The sequence below is a fragment of the Magallana gigas genome, chromosome 6 (assembly GCF_963853765.1).
Source record: "Magallana gigas chromosome 6, xbMagGiga1.1, whole genome shotgun sequence".
Taxonomy (NCBI): Eukaryota; Metazoa; Mollusca; class Bivalvia; order Ostreida; family Ostreidae; genus Magallana; species Magallana gigas.
This window is the reverse complement of record NC_088858.1, coordinates 40,909,912-40,925,875: the sequence shown is the minus strand read 5'-3', so window position 1 is coordinate 40,925,875 and position 15,964 is coordinate 40,909,912. Positions and strand designations below refer to the sequence as shown.

Genomic DNA, 15,964 nt, shown 5'->3' with positions numbered 1-15,964 from the left:
TTGGGCATCCTAATTTTAATTTCATTGAATATTACTTTTAACTTTCAGGAAACTTCTTGAATTGAAACTCATTAAAAACCTGGTTTTCTTTAATATGTTTTGGATTGATTGGGTAATTTTTCTAAAAACTGATTCCTCCAACGGGGAGCGCCTCCGCGTTTTCTCAGAAGTAAAATACATGCGGTATATACATGTACATGTGTATAAGTACATTTTATAATTGTTTATAAAGTTTATTTTTTCTTATATATGATTTTGTACTAGATATATTTACGGACGAATGCTGCCTTTTAGAATACCTCGTTATTATATTTTCCCGATATCAATTTAATTTTATGTCCTTTGAGACCATATGATTACAATTTTTTAAAGAAATAGTTTTTGCATTGTATTAAATTGAGTTCATACATATTCATTTTTAGAGATCTCAAGAATTTTTTTTTAGTTTTGTCCCTGGTAACCTATAATATATTATAATTATTAATCTTGCTCCAATCCCAGTTCGATCCATTAGCAATTTACCATCTGCGTGGATTTTATGTTTTTATAGACATTGCGAAAACGCGCCAATATCTGAACATGCACTTCCTGTTTAAAAGATGGCTGACGCACAGAAATATCAGAAGTTGGCCACTGAATATGCCAAGGTTTTATTATATCTTGTTTGAACTGAATGCTAAAAGTAAAAGAATTCGATAACATTCAAAGTTATTAAACAGTTTACTTATTACAAAGGACTGTTATTGTTTTTATATTGTTTTAAGCGACGAATAATTGTTATGTCAACTAACGCCCCCTTTCACTTCTTTTTGGGGTCAAAAGAAAGTGTCTTATCAGCTTATATACTTCTTCCCCTCTGTGTATCCGTTAAAAATAAAATAGTTCATTGCTGAAAAATTTCAAAAAAATAGTAGAATGTTATTAAATATGCAGTCTTACTGGTGTAATATAATATTTATTTTGTATTTTATTCCAGTTGAAAGCACAAATCCCCGTTCTGAAGAAAGCTTATTTAGAAGAACAAGCAGTCTGCAATGAATTAAAAGTAGGTCATAAACTTGTGCAACATCATTAAGAAACTCAAACTGCAATTGACTTGTCATGAAATCAATTACTACATGCTTACTGTTGATAATAAAACTGCTTCCAATGATAGTTTGTGTTTTGTCAGTTTGACAAATTGAATCATCATTAACAATATTTAATCAAGTTTTTAAAATTTTGAAGTCCCATTTCTCATTTGAAATTAGGCTTAATTTGTATTTTTATTTTTGTTCAGCAGGCCAAACCCTCACATTCAGTTATGTACATTTTTTTCTTCATAAGTTATCTACCAGTAATGATGTGATGTAATTTGTTGTTATAGGAGAAACTTAAAGAATGTGAGCAGTCCATCAGGAAATATGAACAGGAAGTAGATAGCCTGACATTTCGAAACCAGCAGCTGTCAACTAGAGTTCTCTTTCTGCAAGAAGAACTTGACCAAGCAGAGACCAGCAAAAAGAAATCCAAAGTAAATCTTGGCATACATGTGACAATAACCTCTAGTTAAAAATTTGCAGTTTGATTTTTTTTTGTTGAAGATTATTAGATTTGAATATTTTATGCCTTTAGTTTTACATTAACTGGCTTACATTATCTTGAAGCATAAACATGATGCAAGTCCAGTGAACCTCCCATCCCCCACTTCAGTGTATAATGAAGAACTGATGAATAAAATACAGGAGAATGAAATGCTACATAAACAGGTTAGAAGTTTATACATTATATGATCTTCTGGTAGAGATATTGAGAAGACTGTGTGTTAAATGATTGTTACATATACATGTAAGATAGATTTACTTGAGTAACCACCATTACCATCTTAGCACTGAAAGAATCGTTTGCAATTCTACCAATGCAGAAAACTTTCTGGCTCCTTTTTAGCTCACCGAGACGAAGTCAAGGAGAGCTTATGCTATACCCTCGGCGTCGGCGGTGGCGTCGGCGTCGGCGTCCAACCTGGTTAAAGTTTTTGTTGCAGGTCCTCTTTCTAAGCTATTACTTGTCCTGTCTGCACCAAACTTGCATGGATGATGCATCTGGACCTACTTATGAACTTGAAAGACTTGGATGCTGAATCTGGGTCCTAAATTTCAGATGCTGGAGGAGGTTAAGGTTGTTGGACCAGGTTAAAGTTTTTGTTGCAGGTGCCCTTTGATAGCAATATCTTAGTTACTGCTGGTCCATATTTCACCAAACTTGCATGGATGGTGTGTCTTATGATACTGATGCACCAGACAGGTTTGAGTGCTGAATCTGAGCTATAGGTTTCGGATGCTGGAGGAGGTTAAGGTTTTTGGAGCAGGTTAAAGTTTTTGTTGCAGGTGCCCATTGATAGCAATATCTAAGTTACTACTGGTCCTAACTTCACCAAACTTGTATGGATGATGCGTCTTATGATACTGATGCACCTGACAAGCTTGAATGCTGAATATGAGCAATAGGTTTCAGATGCTGGAGGAGGTTAAGGTTTTTAGAGCTGGTTAAAGTTTTTGTTGCAGGTGCCCTCTGATGATTATATCTTAGTTACTACTGGTCCTAACTTCACCAAACTTGTATGGATGGTGCGTCTTATGATACTGATGCACCTGACAAGCTTGAATGCTGAATCTGAGCAATAGGATTCGGAAGCTGGAGGAGGTTAAGGTTTTAAGAGCTGGTTAAATAAAGTTTTTGAAACAGGTGCCCTCTGATGATGATATCTTAGTTATTACTTGTCCTTACTTCACCAGACTTCCATGGATGGTGTGTCTTATTATACTGATGCACCTGACAGGCTTGAATGCTGAGTGTGAGCCATAGGTTTCGGGTGCTGGATAAAGTTAAGTTTTTTGGAACAGATCACATGTTTAATAGATGAAGTACTATTTCAAACTTGCATAGTTGATTTAACTGTAATATGAATGAATCGCATAGGTAGCTTCAGATGCAGAGCTTGATCTCCATTATCAAGGATGCTTAAAAATAAACCTTAGTTATTACAAGTCCTAACTTCACCAAACTTGAATGGATGGTGTGTCTTATGATACAGATGCACCTGACAGGCATGGATCCTGAATCTGAGCCATAGGTTGCGGATGCTGGAGGAAGTAAAGGTTTTAATTGCTAGTGCCCTCTGATGATGATATCTTAGTTATTACTGGTCCAAACTTCACCAAACTTGCATGGATGATGCGTCTTATGATACCAATGCACCTGATGGGCTTGAATGCTGAATCTGAGCCATAGGTTTCGGATGCTGGATGAGGTTTAGTTTTTTGGAACAGGTCACATGTTTTATAGATGAAAGCTTGCATAGTTGATTTAACTTTATTATAAATTAAACGCAGAGGTTGCTTCAGATGCAGAGCCTGATCTCCATTATCAAGGATGCTAAAGAAATCTTCTACCTCACTCAAACCAGCTCGATAGATAGATGTGTTTGTTGATAAATGATATAACATGATTCATATGATATCATATGTTATATTATAAAAAGTTATACGATATGATATTGTATCAATTTTTTTGATATTTTATGATATGATATTGTATCATGATATTGTTATGTATAGAATTGTATATTATGATACAATATTGTATAATATTATATTGTATTTTTAATTTATTATTTTATCACATGATACAATTACAAAAGATATTGCAAAATATTATATTGTATCCTATGATACAATATTGTATATTCTATAATATTGTATCATACAATATTGTATAATATGATATTGGTTTCAGTAATATATCACATGGAATTGTATTATATGATATTGTTATATTATATAATATTGTATCATACAATATTGTATGATATGATATTGCTTTATATGATATATTATCATATCACATTAAATTGTATTATGATATTGTAATATATATTATTGTGTCATATGATAAAATATGTATAATATAATAATGTATTTTATAATATTTTACTTTATCACATAATATTGTATCATTTGATAAGATACAATGTTGGAATCAAATTATATTGTATTATATGATATTATAATATCATATAATGTATCAAATATGTTTCAGTGTCATTCAATACAATATCATACTATATTATACAATATAATATCATGTGTCAATGTTATGATGTATTATGTTATATGATATTGTAATATAATACTATATTGTATTATATTTTATGATATTGTATTATGTGATCAAATACAATAAGGTTAAACACAATACAATGTCATATCATACGTTACAATATCATATCTTATTATTGTTAATTACGGTATTTTATTGTATTATATGATATATATTATAAATATGACATGATGCAATATTTAATTTTATATCATTGAATTGATTAACATATGAACATATGATTATCATAAAAAAAATTATCAGATGATATACGATATTTTGTCAAAACAGAATCCATGAATATCCAAGATCATAAAGTATGATTTTCATATAAAATGATAAAGGTGGTCTTATGAAGGTAATGTCTCATAAGGGTGATGCTCCGTCTCGGTGAGCTTAGTAATCTATGATTACCTATGTTTTAAAAATTGAATGTAAAAATTTTATATTTGAACCAGGTAGCAGAGAGTAACATGCAATATCAGAGTAGGCTAGAAGAACTGGAGAAGTCAGTGAAGGACTATGAGGGAAAATTCAGTCATCACCAGGAGGTGTTAGACTCCACCATACAGAAAGACAAGGCACAGATAGACAAGCTGCAGGAGGAAAAAGCCATGCTAGAGGTGAGTGGGTGGGGTCAGAAAGGGGGTGTTTATTGGGGATGGATCAAGGATTTTCTCAGGAATTTATTTGATTGTTTATTAGAAAGAAATTGATTGATGTTTTTTGGATTGAAGAAATATAATTCAGTGTGATACACAACAAAAATTGATAGCTAATTTATTATAGATCAAGTGCCAGTCACTGGAAAAAGAAACCAAAAGCTGCAGATCACGAGCGGACATTGCGTAAGATGCATTTGAATTGAACACTATTCTTTAGTAGTTGTTAACATTATTACAGCTTTATTAAAAACAAACTTCTGGGATGAAGAATATTTAACAAGTGCTTTCTAAGGTCATCATGTGCCAAAAATTCGAAATATTAGCCATGTTTTGCATGACAAAATTTAAAATTTCAATGGCACATTCTAGCTAGACATCTTGCACTTTTGAACACAACATTCCTTGTCTATAGCATTTAGGTTTAGATAGACTGCATTGAATTGTAATTTATATGATAAACTTGTATGTATGTTACACCTACATATGTTTTTGTAGAGAGAACCAGCTGAAGACAGTACAGTGCCACCTACAGAAACAGTTAGAGCAGGCCAACAAAATCATCACAGACAAACTGCCCTTCATTGACACAAGTAAGATATCTTGTGGAATAGAATTATTACATTTTGTATGAACCATTCATTTTGAGTGGAGATACTCAAGAAAGATAATGTGATTTAATTTTTTGGTCTTGCTAAATTATTGGTATTTTGAATATACAATGTATATATAGATTTTTTAAAAATTATTCATGATAACACCACAGATGTCTTTTATAAAACTCTCTGGATGCCTTGAATACTTTCTGTATAGAAAACAGAGATCTGAATGGCTTGAATTTGCCGACACATGATAGAAGGCACCAGTTACAGGCACGGGAACTAGTCAGCCAGGCCACCAATCACACAGCAGAGCTTGTTCAGGCTTTGTCCAATTTCTACACCTACTCAGAGCAGCGGTCTAAAATCTATCCAGCTGATGGAACTCATGAGCCATACAGCCCAGTCAATATACAGGTAATGACCAGAAAGAAAATAGTGGGGAATATCATTTAATATAGAGCATTTTAAAATTGTATCACTTGTCTAATGAAAAAAACACAATTTTTTACAAAAATTTATGAACTTACCATCTACTGTAAAAGAGAAATATTCATTGAGGATTTAATTTCGTCTTTTTCGTTGGCAGTATAAATCAACAAAATTAAACCCTAGACAAATTTTTAACCAAAGTATTAATGAATACAAAGAGATTACAATATAATATGACAAAATTAAATGCCGACGGAATTTTATTTGGTTAAAAAACAACGAAATTTTGACCTAACAAAAATATGTGCTTCTACAGTATATGTACATATTGGTTTTCACCCACATGTAAATATTATCCATTTAGTAAAAGTATTGTTCGTGATTAAAGAACTTTTAATTGATATTTTGTGATTTACAACTATCTACTACAGTACCAGGTATATAATATCGAAATTGTCAACTAAACAGAAGGCAGTTTTTAACATTGTAAACTAAGCCACCACAGATTTAATTATTAAAAGAGTATGCTTTTACTAAATTTAGCTCATGATTACAGATTATGTACATGTATATGTTTTATGTGAATTATTTATCCTTGTTTCTAGTACTGTAAATACCTCCATGAGAACATGACCTACCTGAGACCGGTTGAACAGTCCCTGAAGCATTTCCTGTCCACCCTGAATGAGGACTCCCTGACCACTCTGGTAAATGTCTAACCCACATACAGTTAACCCTCTCGATGTTGGTATTCATCAGTCACAAACTCACTGTGTTAAAATTGGCATTACCCTGCAGTCACTTTGAGTTCACTACATTGAATTATTTTTTCTCAGGAAACTGCTACAGAGTTGCAGCCCTTTGCTGTCAATTTCAAGAAAATGGTTGCTTATATGAATAAATTATTACCTTACCAACTCAGCAGGTTTGCAATTTTTTTTCAAGATTAGGGGGATGTTACTGACTTTGATGTTTACATGAATTAGTTAAAAGGATGTTTTATTGTACTAAATAATTTTATTGTTGTGAACAGTTTGGAGGAGGAGTGTGCTGTATCGTCTTGCAGTGCCTCCCTCGAGTCCAAAAATATGGATCTTCATGCCTCACTGAAGCACCTCACTGCTGTGTTTAACAAACTAGATACATATGTTGGACTTTTAGCAGCTCAGAGTAAGTAGAACTACATATTTCAGCCTTTCCACTAAGACGCAATGAAGATTTTATTCTTTTAAATGCACCTGCTATGTTTTATTACAGTATTAATATTTTGATTTTGTAGGTGGTAAAACTTGTTCCCATCCACAGAAAAATCATGCTCACTTCTTTTCCCACTTGTGCCAAGCCTTAAAAGACCTGAACAATGCTGTAAGAGGTACAGATCATTTAAGGAACTTTGATTTTTAAAACTATATCAGATAGATTTACTATTTATTTTTTTAAAAGACTGTAGCATAATTATATTATTGATATTCAGAAATGTTTTCATGGGTGGAAATTCAATGACTTCAGTACTGTAGACGTATTTTTTTCCACGGGGTCATAATTCCGCGGAATCACAATATCAATTTAATCCGCGGGTAAAAATTTACGCGGATTCTTTGAACGAAAAAAAAATCATTTGAATAACTATTATTAAATATAGTTCTGAGCGATTTTCATTATCTAGAATTTGTCAAACTTTGGACTTAAATTGTAAGAACTGTTCACAGTGAACAGTATAATTATCGGTTGTGCACTGGTCGGTAGTCATTAGTTAGCCCCGTCAAGATGTTACGACGCTGGCTAAAATCGTCTGAAACACCATTTAATGTTTATTAACTGTCAATTTATGGGTTCTCATGTCGTTTAAATTATGAGTTGATCAGTTTAATCAATTAAAAATCAGAGCACAAAGGGATCTAAGAATTGCAGTAAAAACACGGGTCTTGGCGTGTAGTTAATTGGGTCATTGAAAGACAGACCCGCTTGGGGCTATTTATCGTCTGACACGTGCCGTTATCTCAGGCTTGGAGAAGTTTAAATTTCATGTCAGTAAATTTACAGAAAATTCAAATCTTTAGGAGATTAAATTATTTATTATGTGAATTCTCATTACAAATTTGTTTGACAATTTGCATAGATAAAAACGATATACATTGGGTACACATATATGCAAGTGTTCTATAATGTAGTAACTTCCGATTACTAGTATCCTTATTCTTCTTCTTCTTCTATTCATGTAATGCAATTCAAAAATGCACTTTAAGTACACTGAGAAAAAATTCCGCGGAAAATGTGTGCCCGCGTTCATAGCGTAAATAAATACCACGCGGACAAAAGTACTTCTACAGTATTTCAAAATTTATCACCACATGAATAAGTTTGAACAGATAAAAACAACGCGTTTTGAACCATTTCAAAAAAAAAAAAAAAAAAAACCCATGAAACAGTTTTTATCTCTAGAAATTACAAATTTTTACCCCATAAAAATATCCACAATTACATTTACATGTATTTATTTTTATTCAGAGGTCTCAAAACACTACAATGCCAAAGTGTCGTTAGAGCACCAGTTACCCACGGCAACACAGAGACTGAAGACGACGGATGAGTGTGTGGTGTCCTCTCTGATATCTCTAGTCACATGTACAGGAAAGGTATAACGATGTATTTGGAAAAACAGATATTAAAAATGATCATATATAGTGATGTATTTTTTTTCGTGACATACATGTACACCGGGTACATGAAGATGCCATTAATTTACATGTAAGGTCAGTTTCACATCATTATAAGAAAAAATGTTCAAGATTTTTTCAATTTTGTTCATTATCTTGTTAAATGTATGTGTTCGCTCGTTATTGAAAATTGTGGAATTCTTGGAGAATTGGAAATTAATGTTCTGGTCAATAAGGTAAAGATGATGAGTTACATATGATAGTTTTATTACCAGTAGGTGTATGATAAAGACTCGATATTTTATCCCAGATCCGTGATGTGGATGACATAGTGTTTGTCTTTTTTGCCAACAGTTTAACGCCTTCCTATCAGGGAACCTAGAATTTTTCAGCCAGTCAGCTGGCTACCGTACCAGAGGCAGTAGTATAGGAATCGACTCCGTGACGGAGGGCCCCCGGTCAAACCCAGCCATCGTCTGCTACAGACAGAAGGCGGCGGGCTATCTTAGTTCACTGGCCTCCACAGCTCCTGAGTCAGTGCCTCATCAGGTGGCTGTCCAGAACCGCCAGACGTTGCTTAGTTCTGCTGAAAGCAAAGAGGGATTATCCAAACAGGTCTGTTATATTTTGTTTTGTTTTGTTAGATTCTGTTGGGAAAGTGTGTTTGTCTGTGATAATGAATGCCAACATTGTGATGACATGAAATACAGTATGTAAGCATGGGGTATGATTTGATTGAAGGAACAAAATGTATTCTGTAATACATTATACTTTAGTTTTGTAATATTTCAAATCTGATGGGTTATATTGAATACTGTTACAATTCCTGCATAAGTTTTGGAATGATAATTCTTGCTTTCTTTCTTTAAAGCTAGCAAATTTTCAAGAACGTGTTGGGAAGTTAGAACAGGAAAAAGAACACTGGATGTTGGAGCTACAGCTGCTGCAGATCAAGTACGACAATGAAATCCAGGTAATGATAATGAAATCCAGGTAAGGATAATGATATCCAGGTTACAACAATGTAATCCACATAATGAAATGAAATCCAGGTAATGATAATGAAATCCAGGTTAAAACAATGTAATCCACATAATGAAATGAAATCCAGGTAATGATAATGAAGTGCAGGTTATAACAATGTTATCCAAGAAATGACAATGAAATCCAGGTTATGACAATGGAATCCAGTTAACAGTAATGAAATCTAGGTTGTGACAATAAAATTCTGTTGATGACAATGAAATCCAGGTAATAACAGCTAATGAACATATTAAATGACAATGAAATCCAGGTAATGACATTGAAATTCAGGTTATTTACATGTGGATCATTCTTAATACTGTAGATTCCTTATTTTTCACGAGTGCTTAATTCCGCGATTCAACCGTTTTGCATCAAATCGTGAGAATATGAAATTGCGAACACCAGATTTTTGGCATAGTTTCTTTAGTTTACATCTGTCAGAAAAATAAAAGCGAGATTTAAAAATCTGCGAGATGTGCCTCTCGCGATCTTAAGCGGATATTAATTCCTCGCGTTTAATTAGGAATTTACAGTATTCTCACAGAAACTTAATGCCACTCTGATTAAAACACCATAACAATTAAGCACATACATGTATATTGAATGTATAGCGCATATGTACATGTATTTATAGAAAGTTAAGAAATTGGAAAAGGAGATTTCACTAAAACAGAAACTTGCCATAGACTCTATAGAGGACAACATGAGTGATACAGTCAGGGAGAGTAAGGATAGAACCGCCTCATCAAACAGTGGGAAGTTACTCATCACTAGTGCTCTGGTAAGTGATCAACTGCTGTATTGTACTTTTACTGTATTCACTGTTAATACTCTTCAAAGACATGAATGACTTTAATATTTTTCTGTAGTACTGTAAGTTTCTTAAACATGTTCAACTGCTCACAGATTTTCTTGTATGTAATGCTACTTACTGCATTTATTAATAAATTGTGAAACTTCTCATCTTTTTGGCTGCAAGTGGAAAACAGTACTGGTAATAGAACGGTTTGATTCACCTGTGCTTGGAATTTGATAATACATGTATAGTAATTTTTGTTGCTCTTTGGGCAGCTAGGACAGCTAGACCAAGTAACCAGTGGAGCTAGTGACAGCGAGACCAGAGAAACCCTGATCAAGAACCACTTTAGTAAACGAGTCAATGAAATGATGTTACAACACCAACAATTAGACAGCAAATGTGTAGCCTTCCACTCAGAGGTAATGGGTCCCCAAAAACAACCCCCAAAAGTCATACTGGGATTCATATTAAAGTTTCCTGGTTTAACGTTTTCTTTGATTTTTTTAGAGGGGGTTCAAATGAAATGTTTATTGATTGTGTCCTCACCCAAGAAATTTTTAGTCAAAAAATCTAGTTTCAGATGAGATTTACCTTTACACATGCTTTTATTGTGTAGTCATTCCAGAAAAGTCATTTATTTATTTCATATATTATTACCGGTAGTTATTTACTTTGATAAAAAAAACTGTAGGCATTATCTTTGACTATTGATTGCTTGACTCTTAGGACTCTACTTTAACTAAGCTCAACCTAATTTACAAATTATGAAAGATTTACATAAAAAATGAAGAGTTTTTCGAATACACGTATACATGTTCATGTACATATGCATGAATACATTCTGATTATCTTATTCACTGTAGGTACGGGCTCTACATAAGCAACTGCAGATAGCAAACAAGGTGAAAACGCAAGCTGAAGTGGAACTGAAGACAACGTCTCAGAGTCTGGCTCAGCTAAAGGTAAAGCTACCTGTGAATGTTTGAAAATCAATAAAAAAAACTTAAAAAACATTATAATGCTTTCATTCAACACATGTGGTGCCATTGTTTCAGGATGAGTTGCAGACCACTACCAAAAGTTATGAAGGTCAGCTCAGCATGATGAGTGAGCATTTAGCGGGAATGAACGAGAAACTGACGCAACAAAAGGACGAAATAGATGACTTGAGGTCACAGCTCAGTGTGGCCAAGGTATCCACTTCTAAGGTGCATGCTCTATTTATGTTGACTAATTTTAATGTATACACCTTATTTATTTCATCTGTCTTCAAAATAACACTCTTTCGTGTTAGTATGCATGTTTTATAATCTACGAATCGTTCCATGTATTTTTGCAGCTGTCATTCATTTTGTACTCAAGGATGAATGTAAAATTTGTATATGTAGACATACTCATTGTACCCATTAGTCTGTTTATAAGTATTTCTACCCAGTACTTTAATATTATATAAAACAGACCCCCATCAATATAAACTCATCCCAAGCACTTTCTGCTTAATGTGATATGATACATGTATGTTAATATTAAGTGTTTGTTGTCTATACTTGCATGGGTGTATTTATTGATATGCATGAAAGAGGCAAGTTTCTAAATCCTGTCTTTGACTTAGGTTTCCTAGGTATGGGATCAAAGTATTCAAAATGAGTAAAGTGTTTTAAACTAACTTTTATTAGCAATGCTATGCGAGAAATTTCTATGAGGTTCATGAGAGCCTCGTCATCACGAATATATCTTGATGTGAACCAGTCCTCAAATTTCTCTGTTATTTTATTTTTCAAATAATAATCTGCATTGTGATTGCTGAATTAGTAGCCACAAACCTATTTTCTCGAGTAAATTGCAAAATAAAGTTTGCATGAATAAAAGTTGATTAACAGCAAACCCCAACTCACATTGCATGTCCGTTATTTCTGGTGTGATGATAATTTTTAGAAATTCGGGAAGTGTTTTCCTTATTTGCTTGTTGACTATTATTCATGGAAGTCAGACTTTTGGACATTTTCAATAATTGATTGCTTTGATATATTCCTAATTCCTAACATCTCGATTGGTATGTAGAATATAAATTGCCATCTTAATACCAGTATTTGTTTTACTTTTTAGTCTGGCAAGAAGTCAAGAAAATGACAGGATCCACAGTTTATCCAAAAATGTTACATTCCATTTACACCTGTATGGTGCAAAGAGAAGATTCACCTTGAGATTAATTACATTGCGAGATATTTATCAACCAAGTGCGATGTGATAAAAACCAACCATACCTAGCATTACAAGAGGATCCCCTTGTTTTTCCCTGTGTGGCATTATTGGGTCCATGGACAATTTAACGTATCATTTTGATTGGTTCATGCTTTGTTTTACAAGGTTGATGTGTTCTTTCAAAGTTTTGGTTGAAAATTTCTAGCAGTAAAAACAAATTTTATTGTTGTGTAACTGTACCTGTGCAATATACATGTATTACTGCTATGTTGATTATGTCTGTGATTCAAGATTTTAAATATAAATGTTGTAGTCTGTACTTGGTTTTGTTTTTTTTCATAATTTTTGGGACAGGATATTACCTGTTAAGAATAATCATTGAAGCTAAATTTTAAAGGAAGGGGATTGAAGAAAACTGGTAATCGCAAGGAATAAAATATGTGTATAAATTGTACATAATTGATATATACATGTATATTTGATTCAACTGCATGGATGTGATTCAAATCGCCTTCTTTTTTGCTGCTGTGTACATGCAAGTCAAGGAAGTAAATTTTATAGCTAACCTGAGCAACAATATAACTTGTTCAAATTGGGTGAAATCTAATTTTCAAAAAGGTGAAATATCCTAATCATTTTTAGCTCACCTGAGTTGAAACTTCAGGTGAGCTTTGGGCAGGGATGGGGTCAATTACATTTGAAAGTAATTAATTAGATTACAATTACTTGCTTAAAACCTTCAATTAAATTACCATTACAAGGATTTCCAAATGTAATTAATTAAATTACAATTACTTTGCAAATGTAATTATTTAAATTACACATTACATTTGAGAAAAATACATTTATTGAATTAAAGCAGATATGAAATGTACAAATTTTGTCATGAAAATTTACTAATTATTTAGCAACAACACCTACACATGTTCACAGTTTCATTTAATAATTATTAATTGTTCAGTATCCCTTAAGGTTCTCTGATTCTCAGCCTCAAAGTATATTTTTCATCATTAAAATGTTATTTATCGTTCAAACTTTGTAAGTGAAATAAAATAGAAAGATATTTTCTTTATGGTATCCATGCATTTTATGAAGTTATTGCAACTTAGGCCACGATGGATAAATATATGGAATAAATATACAAGTTGAGATCAAATTAGAGGAAAAGACTGTTGAACTGGTGCATCGGTGGTTCAAACCCCTTAACCTGTATGTAGTAGGTCTCCGTGGAGCCATTAGGCCAAGCATTACTTTGAAGAGTTAAGTGTAATATGAACACTACAAGACTTTGTCTAGATATAAAAGGCAGATCTATGGTACAAATAAAAAAATTCCAAGTTATCAAAGATTGCTAAGGATCGGAGATTGTTAACCTACACCTATCATGTCTACATTGGCAAGTCTTTTCTGGGACACTGAAAGTAAACATTTATCTCAACTAAATTCTTCTTTAAAAATTGGAAAAATACAGGTTACTAGGTAAATCTTGGGTTGAGAGCAGACTATAATTGCTATCAAAACACAATTCACACCTATTGGTCTATTGGCCATTAAGGAAACCCACCAAGATTTGGCAACAAAAACTTAAAAACCTTATTGAAGCCATAGCTCTAGGCAAACTGACAATTAAAAAGCATGACTTAATAGTTTATACAATACAAATAACATTGATTTTATTTGTAAAATAAACATATTTTTTTAATCAACTCAGTTAATAATTGGAAACATTAATTATTCCAATAAAATATTTAGTTAAAAGAGATTGAGTATACTATGGGCAGCGGAAAGGGCAAAAAATACATTAGCAATCTAAAATAATATTATCAATGACCATAAGTGCAAAACCAACAGTCTTCTTTGCAAAATAAATGTACATAAAATCAACCAAAGATATTTAAATACAAATCAAACACAAAAAGTAAAACCAACAGACATAAATGTAAAACGAACATACATCAACATGAAACAAGCGGACGCACAAATAAACGCCAGGTGGCGTTCTTAGGAAGCAATATATACGTCATCGATTATTGGAATCCGGGATGGTTCGCACCTATTCTGTTTCGCCCTGAGATGTTTCCCACCTCGATGTTTCGCACATGCCTCGGAGCAAAACATGTGACTGTATTATAATGTAATGTAATGGAGTGTTGATGTAATTTCAAATGTATATATAGTTAGCATAGATCTATTTTGGGGATCATTTAATTACATAAATTACCAGTATCTGCTTGAACTTTACATTACCCAACTGCATCCACTATTTAATTTTGATTTTTACCAGTCTTATTCTTATAGCAAAAGTAGGGTTAAATATTATTTCCATTCCCATATATTTATTATGATTTATTTAAAATTATAAATAATATTTTAATGACCTGTTTATACAAATTTTCATATTCGGGTAAAAACATATGCATAATCAAGTATTCTACAGTCTTAAATAAAAAAAAGTCATTTAATTGTTACCCATAAACATGATGATATGCAAAAATCTGAAAGAAACATTTTTAAAATGCTACAAGACACATGTACATTGTGAATCAAAATTAAGTGCATGTATCAGAATTCTTCAAGCTTATCGACATGAATACTGCCATGTCTTATATTTTTTTCAAACTACTTGTACAGTCAATGGATAAGACTGTAGGAAAATAAATCAAACTTGGTGATAGAAAACATTGTATGCATTAATTAATGCATATTTAGATGATAACAATTTAAACAAAATGTTTATTTTACGACTTTCCGTTTCCGTCAGGCTAAGGCACATCTATATAGATAATTATATATATAGATAATTATAGCAAACCAAATTTTCACGCCTCTATTCACGTAAAATTTGTCAGTCATTTGTTGCATTTCGTACCACTTTAATTTTTTGGGTGGAAGTAATGCAAACTTTACAACTTGACATCTTTGTAAATTTTGTATTTACTGCCATCCGGTAAATAAACAATTTATATAGAATTTAAAAAAGTCGGATAGAAATAAAAATTTTAACGAGTTTGACTTTTGCCATAAGAATAAGACTGGTAGTAGGCGTAGTTTAAATAATGGATGCAGGGGAGGATGTGGGTGGGTAATGTAAAGTTTAAGCAGATAATTTATGTAATTAAATGATCCCCAAAACAGAGCTATGCTAACAATATAATATTATACATTTGTAATTAACATTCCCGAATTTTTCATTATAAAAATAAAGGTAAATCTCAAGTGAATGACAGGCTATAAATGTTATTACAACACAATTCACACCTCTTGTTCTGAACCATATAAAACGGCATGTTTTCATAAAATTAGTAAATAAAAATCCTAATCAAGCAAGCACGCTCTCTTGGCGGTGCATGCATAAAGACAAGCACTGTTTCAATCGTTTTTAAAAACATATTTCAATTCTTGTATAGTAATAATTAATTTCAGAGGAATGATAATAACGAGAAAAATATC

At 32.6% G+C, this 15,964-nt stretch overlaps 1 protein-coding gene across 2 annotated transcripts; it reads left to right on the top strand.

Annotated features, from left to right (window-relative positions):
* The first annotated feature begins 516 nt into the window (after positions 1-516).
* On the top strand, positions 517-12,833 carry LOC105330794 (protein phosphatase 1 regulatory subunit 21). 2 transcript variants are annotated; one of them, XM_034468621.2, is made up of 20 exons: positions 517-647; positions 977-1,045; positions 1,367-1,513; positions 1,647-1,748; positions 4,596-4,760; positions 4,927-4,985; positions 5,298-5,392; positions 5,613-5,815; positions 6,436-6,537; positions 6,667-6,755; positions 6,864-7,000; positions 7,110-7,202; positions 8,339-8,466; positions 8,842-9,102; positions 9,359-9,460; positions 10,148-10,294; positions 10,585-10,731; positions 11,176-11,274; positions 11,368-11,505; positions 12,419-12,833. In XM_034468621.2, exons 1-20 carry the CDS (start codon positions 600-602, stop codon positions 12,440-12,442), a joined length of 2,355 nt encoding a protein of 784 aa, XP_034324512.2. In that variant the 5' UTR covers positions 517-599; the 3' UTR covers positions 12,443-12,833. The 2 variants fall into 2 exon arrangements, with proteins under 2 accessions (XP_034324512.2, XP_034324511.2); XM_034468620.2 differs by having other exon boundaries at positions 11,368-11,520.
* Positions 12,834-15,964: the final 3,131 nt, after the last annotated feature.

Coding starts and splice junctions, on each gene's coding strand:
- LOC105330794 (XM_034468620.2), top strand. CDS start 600: ATGGCTGACGCACAGAAATATCAGAAGTTGGCCACTGAATATGCCAAG. Junction 1,514..1,646: donor CCAGCAAAAAGAAATCCAAA/GTAAATCTTGGC, acceptor ATTATCTTGAAG/CATAAACATGATGCAAGTCC. Junction 1,749..4,595: donor ATGAAATGCTACATAAACAG/GTTAGAAGTTTA, acceptor TATTTGAACCAG/GTAGCAGAGAGTAACATGCA.